This window comes from Protobothrops mucrosquamatus, unplaced genomic scaffold (assembly GCF_001527695.2).
Source record: "Protobothrops mucrosquamatus isolate PMUCROS unplaced genomic scaffold, P.Mucros_1.0 scaffold_64, whole genome shotgun sequence".
Taxonomy (NCBI): domain Eukaryota; kingdom Metazoa; phylum Chordata; class Lepidosauria; order Squamata; family Viperidae; genus Protobothrops; species Protobothrops mucrosquamatus.
In genome coordinates, this window is record NW_015386140.1 from 300,749 (window position 1) to 307,646 (window position 6,898).

A 6,898-nucleotide genomic window follows, 5' to 3' on the forward strand; every position below is an offset into this window, starting at 1 on the left:
CGAAGACAACCGAAGGCAACCTTGAGTTTGTCGGGTTTTCATCCCGAGCGTCTGAAGAGGTGGGGGCGTGGGGAACGGATCTGCTGTTCCGGGAACAGCGCCGGATCCTCACCCGTAGTAGCAAAGAAAGTAAACGTTCCCTTGCAGCAAAAAGAAAGCAGACCCGTGTTCGGACAGAAGCGGAACGCCTCCTACCCGAGAACTGAACGTGGGGAAGGGGCGTGGCCTGGGTCGCCGTCTGAGCGACTTTCGCTGACACTTAAGCCGGAGTTGCGGCCTCCCGCCGTCGCCCTCGAGGGGCTCGGTCGGTCTGTTTTCTGCCGGGCGGGGAAGAAGCGGCGAGTTAACTGCGGGATCTTCGAAGTTCCCAAGACAGGGGCGCCCTCAGCCCGGCTTCTCCCGGGGCGCTTCCCGAGCATGGGCGGGCAGTGCTGCTGCTGCTGCTTATCCGAAGAGGAGAAAGTGAACAGGCTCCTGAGGCTGGAGATCGAGCGGCGGCTGCGCCGAGACAAGCAGCATTCCAGCAAGGAGCTGAAGCTGCTGCTGTTGGGTGAGCCGTCCGTCCCGTCTGTCCTGCCTGGGTTTGGGCTTGCCTTAGGGTGGGGGTCAGGCCCTCAGGAGGCGCAGCCTTGGGGACCCGCTTCAGTCGCGATCTGGGGACAGACCAAGAACCTGCCAAGGGCAGGAGCAGAAACCGTTGGCTCCCCCACGCCCAGATCGCAGGATTTAGGGCAGGATCCCCCAAATGCTTAAGGAAGAGGTTCTGTCTAAGAGTTGCTAGTTTTATTTTGCCATGGCATTTCAACCTGATAGTTGTGGCCGAGATTTGTAAATGTGCTTATTCCTAATTTAAAATGTTTATTTTAAATAAAATTACTAGTAAATTAGATCATATATTCCCAATTTTAGGGGCAGAACTGGAGACCAAGGTGCAGATGTTTCTAGGGAACTTAAGACTATTTCCAACCTTACTTTACTGAGATACAGACAGACAGCCGAATACAGGAAGTTTATTCAGAAATTGTTTGGGAGGGGCAGCAACTGGCTTCTTATCTAGAACAGGTGAGTAATGCTATAGTCTGTTGAGTAGACTTTGAAGTCCAGTTTACATTACATGAAAGTAATGGAATGTGGGCAGGATGTATGTACATAATTGCAGTATGATTTCTTTGCCACGTTTGCACAATTTATTCTTCTGCTGTTACTGGATGCTTTACTGCAGCTTATCACGAAGATTCGGGCTTCTGGGTGGAGGTTACCTCTATTGTGGTGCAAGAACACCAACACTTCTACTTGTTCCTATGTAGCATGAGCCAGTATTCAGTCTGGACCTGGACACTGCACTCAGTTCAGCCATGAAACTCACAGTGTGACTTTGGCAAGCCACTACTGAGATAAAGGTTGTTACCATATGATGATAGCCTGGAGTGGGAGAGAATTATTTTGGGGATGGTTCAGCCAGCATGCAGTTAATAATGATCATCTGCCTTGATTCTGCAGCCCCTTGGAATTTGCTAAACCATTAGATTAATGTGAGAAAACTAAAAGCAGCCCAGAGGAAGGAAGCCCACACACAATAGTAACACCAGGCTGCACTTTTTGCTAAGCTTACATCTTGGTTCTCTGCATGGTGTTTTTTAAAGGAATTTTTTAAATAGAAGCTATGAGGGAATAAAGTTCTTATTGTGGTCCCAATGAAAATAATCACCTTCAAGCCACCGACCCACCTCGCCTCTTTCCTACTGCCTTCTTTAAGTGTGGGATTCCAGAAGCCGAACATCCAGCCTATGAAGTATTCCTGATGTCTGTGATCTAGTCTGTATCCATCCATTCTTGACCCAGAAGAAATTGTGCCAGCCTGACATTTGCTGGCCTCGTTGCTGGTTGTTATCCCAATTTTATTGTCTCTGTTTCTGATCACTGTCAGGCATCTGACTTTCCTCCACAGTAAGGGGTGACGATGCTTAAGAGATTTTATGCACATCCAGGTTGTTCTTGGGTAGTCTTGGAATAAATAAGCTTTAACACTGGTATAATTAATAACTTCACTGATAGTCTAAGGATGAAGTGAAAGCAATGATTTGGGATCATTGCTCTACGTGCAAGTAGAGAAGCAGCCTGTGTCTTCATCAAGCCATCATTTTTGGATGATCCTCCTAGCAACAAGGCATTCTTTTTTCTGACAAGCCATTTTACTGCCAAATCCTAAACCATAAAAAGCAAAGGGCCAAAAAAAGTCTGTCTCTCTGCTGATCTCCCTACTACTCTATGCATCATGCAAACTCAGCAGCTAAAATATAGCAAGGAAAGGAAAAGATTCTTCCATCTATTCTCTTCCAACTAGCCAATATTGTTTCCTTTCATCATTTTTAGGTGCACAGAATGCCCAGAGACATTCCAGGGAAAGGACATTAGCAAATAGGTGGGAGCTACTTGTCCAAAATATCTTAAATGGTCATTAAGGACGGGAAGTAGTTCAGGTGAAAGAGAAATGTATTTTGAGGCATTACAGGTAGTCATCGATTTACAACCATTTGTTCAAAGTTATAACAGCCCTGAAAAAGGTGACCTACGAACAGTTTTCACACTTGAGACCACTGCAACATCATTATGATCACATGATCAAAATTTGGGCACTTGGCAACTGGCATATATTTATGACAGTTGTATTATCCGGGATCATGTGATCACCATTTGTAACCTTCCCAGCCAGCTTCCAACAAGGAAAGTCAATGGGAGAAGCCAGATCCTCTTCTTAACGATCACATGATTCGTTTAACTACTGCAGTGAATCACTTAACAGTTGTGGCAATAAAAGGTTATAAAATGGGGCACAAGTCACTTAACAATTGTTTTGCTTAGCAATGGAAATGTTGTGGCTGTAAGTTGAGGACTACCTATATAGAGAAGAAAAAAATGGGTATTGACCTTGCTGAGTCAGATAGGCCAATGTATGACATGGAATAAAAAAACTTCTCTATATTCTAATTAAAATTTCAAATGACATCTTGGAACTAGGGAGGAAAAATTGTAGTAGGAGAGTTGTGAACCATTTTTCCAAAACATGTTTATGTTTAGATAAACACAATAATAAAATAGCAGTAGCCATATTTTTTCTTGCTCGTATGATAAATGGAGATATCATTTATCCATTTAGTGTGTTTCAAAAAGCTTTTATAGTACTGATGAGAGTGCTTGAAAAAAAGGGGTAAAACCCATGGTGAAGCCTTAGCTTTTTTCATACAATAACATCTTTTATCAGTGAATTTTTTGGAACATGTATTTCTGTTCTAAATATCAAATAAAGCAGATTCATTTTATCTCCCAACTCAGTTATTGCTGTTACCATTTATGACTAGCACAAGCAACACAATTTTAAAATAACTGAAAATCGAGGATAGTGATTTGAATCAGCATAGGTAAAATAGTTGGTAATCAAAATATTGACGCAACTAAACCTCATTAAAGCCAGTAAAGTATTGTATCCTGCTTTCAAAACTGCATTAGTTATGCCTGAACCTCATTTGTGGTTAATTATTTGCTCATTCGATTTTGTTACTACTGCAACAGTGATTTTGAATGAAATTCACGACTGAAATTAAAAACTGTATTGTATGTTCACAAACCAAAACAACAGCGCCTTTTAAGATGGGTTCCTGAGAACTGTTTAACAGAAAGACAGACCCTAAATATTCATTTACCTCCATTCCCAGAATCTGCCAGATTTATTACACAATGACAGGACCAAGTCCAATATAACTCAGGATCTGAATATTTAAGCTCACATCTATGCAACTTACCTCACCCACCACTTCCAGAGCAGCCCATGCCTGGGGCAGCCCAAGAGTAGATTAGCGGTGTTTTTCCTTATCCCAATTTAGGTCACTGTAAGGTTAGTGTTGCGCAATATATGACTCTAAGTTTCAGTACTGTCTCCTTTGGTTTCTCGTATGCTCAACTGGAGCTTATGGTGGGGCACATGATATTATAAGCAGTAATACTTTCAGAGTATCCTCCTACCCAAGCTTTCTGCAAAACAGTTATTTCTGCAGTACACTGTGCAACCTCCTTAAAATGAAGCTCAGAAGTTGAGTCTCTTAGAGATTTTCTATCTCAGGTAAATTCTGCATGGCAGACTTGGGTGAATAGGATGCTCTTTGCTGAAGTTTCCTCTTACCAAGAGATAGGACAGGAAGAGTCAAAGCGGTGGGCATTTTGATGACTGCTCCCCTCATTTGTAGCAGTGTATCTTCAGCACAAGACCTCCCTCTTATTATTCCTAGTGTTTTCCTGCAAGTGCAGAATCTGATTTTTCTAATTTTGGCTCAACTAGCTACAGGAATTGACTGACCGGCTTGTCATCATGGGCTAAGAGAGAGTGACTGGCCCAAAGTCATCCAGCTGGCTTTCATGAGACTAGAACTCACTGTCTCCTGGTTTGTAGCCCAATGCCTTGACCACTAGCCTAAACTGGCTCTCATTGTCCTCCCTCTTATATTTTCCAAGAAATGGTTCTGGAGGGCCAGGGTAATTAAGTAACTAGAAAAATATTTCTGCCATTATACTTTAGTTAATGTTTATTTTATATTATTTGTCGCATTAATTTTGCACTTGATTTTGATTACACCGCTTCTTGAGTAAGATAGTTTACAGTATACACTATATAAATAAAAGAAATAAAATGTAATTGAACAAAACAGCAACAAAGTGAATTTACACTTAAATTTTAGTCATTTTCTTGGTAAAATTGATTACATGTCTACAATTTCTGGTTACAGTTATTGGAATATACATTTATAAATTTCCACATTTATACATATATTTTTTTGAATGAAAGTGATTTCCGTTTGCTTGATATAGTCAGACATTTGCAATGTTTGTATGCAGCTCATTTTCACGACTTGGCATTTTCTTTATTGTTCTCCCTTCATTTCCAGTGAAATGGAAACGTTTCAGAATCAAGCTTGTCCATTCATTAAAACATACTACATACAATACTATGTTAGACATGCACACGCACACGCACACACATATACACCAAGTAATAAGAGTAGCAAGGTTTTACCCAATTTTTTCAGTTTTCCAGAGAATGGAGAGAAAAATGAAAAGAATAGTGAAGCAAGTAAATATTTAGGCATAAAAGCTAGAGGTTCAGTTATTGTCATTAGTCATAGGATTCTGAATCACTTTTGTGTTTACTTGTACAGAATTATTATTGTTGTGTTTTTATCCCATCTTCTTTTTAAAAAAAATATGTTCTAACTATGAGATTAGGCAAACAAGGATGTCTTTACTTCCAAACTTGATTGAGTGACAGGGTGACATATGAAGTAGGAAAAGCATAACTTGTAAATGATAGTAGTAACTGGGGCAAGGAGAGTTTTCTTAGCAATTACTGAAGTATTAATATACTTGTGATTGTATCTTTTACTTAGTTTTCAGATATGCCATGATTCTCAGGTAATAGACTTGACATTCTGTCCTGCGTTACCTCACAAACTCATCACAATAAGGAATGCTTCAATATTTTCAGTGTTATTAATTTTTTGTAGCAATATGTAATTAATCCCTTCAGAACTTCAGCATCACATGAATGAGAGAGCATTGTGGTTGCATTAAGTCTTGAAGTGGATTTCCTGTCTGCAAAAAACAAACATAATCATTGCTTTTTCCGAGTTATAAAAAACATTCAAAGGAGAGGGAGAGCAACGGCATGTCTCCTTGGTAACAGTAAAACCAGCAGGTTTTTTCATTTACACTAGGGGGTGAATATAGCACTCAATACAATTTTTAGCTACGTTTTTGTTAAATTATCCTCACTTAAAATTGTTTCTGTTTTTTGAGAGATACATTTGATGTACAAAAATACTAGTGGGGACAGAAGTTATTTCCATGAGTTTATTTTCTATGGAGAAGAGGATGTTTATGGTAGGAGGGAACTAATGACTTCTGAATCCAGATATTTTATATGTAAAATATGGTATTTATTATTGGTTATTATTGCCGCCTGTGAGAGATATCTCTCTCTCTCTGGAACTTTTACAGTAGAAAAATATACTATAATGCAGAATTAATAAAGTAGACATTTAATAGTGAATATAACTCCACCATTGCTGGTCCCAAGCCTGGATGAGAAAGGAGGAGAGTAAGCGTCAGATTCTGCTACAGGTTGGCTGAGATTTCCATGTAGCATCTCTATACATCAAGCCCAAAACAACGCTCATGAGGACCCTGAGATACAATAGGTATAATGCACAGAACAAGAAGACAATAATAGTAAATATAATATTAGGGGAAAAATAATAGTATTAGCTTTCCTTTTATTTGTTTCTTATATTGTCGACAAGAGTCATCACTTCACCATTCAGACTCTTGAAAAGCATATCTATCTTGTGAAGTTAGGGGGGGGGTGTCCAAAAATATGAGCAAGCCAGTGTTATCCAAATGCCAAGTACTGTGTTTTGAAGGACCCAGCAAAACATGGAAGGGTGTTATTAATCTTTTGACATTTCAATAATCAGAAGTCTGAGGCCGCATGTTGGTGAACCCTGATATTCTGCCTCTCTATTTAGGTTAGTTCACTGCTGCATTCCAGTGGAAAATTTGCATACAGAATAGAACTTATTATTACTAGCTCCACTGACGATCAATTAAGCCTGCACCTACTATGACAAATGGAAAACATGTAACATCAGCTATTTTCTAGTGTCCTATGGTAGATCTCTGGAGTATTTAGGGTAGACGGGCAAAAAAATCATTGAATTATTTAATATAACAGTAGCAATTTGTTTTCTCCCTTGCCTGCACGCACCATAAATTATATTGCTGAAAAGACTTTATGTGAAACTTTATGTGGAAATTATATGGATTTAGCTCAGTTCAACCACAAAAGCAAATT

At 39.7% G+C, this 6,898-nt stretch overlaps 1 protein-coding gene across 1 annotated transcript in view; it reads left to right on the top strand.

The window, feature by feature from the left end:
* Window positions 1–234: 234 nt before the first annotated feature.
* Window positions 235–6,898, top strand: part of LOC107284557 (guanine nucleotide-binding protein subunit alpha-14) — a 33,947-nt gene continuing 27,283 nt past the window's right edge. The window contains exon 1 of the mRNA XM_015812632.1: window positions 235–550. Within this exon, the coding sequence (XP_015668118.1) occupies window positions 418–550 (133 nt within the window). The 5' untranslated portion in view covers window positions 235–417. The remainder of the gene's footprint in view (window positions 551–6,898) is intronic.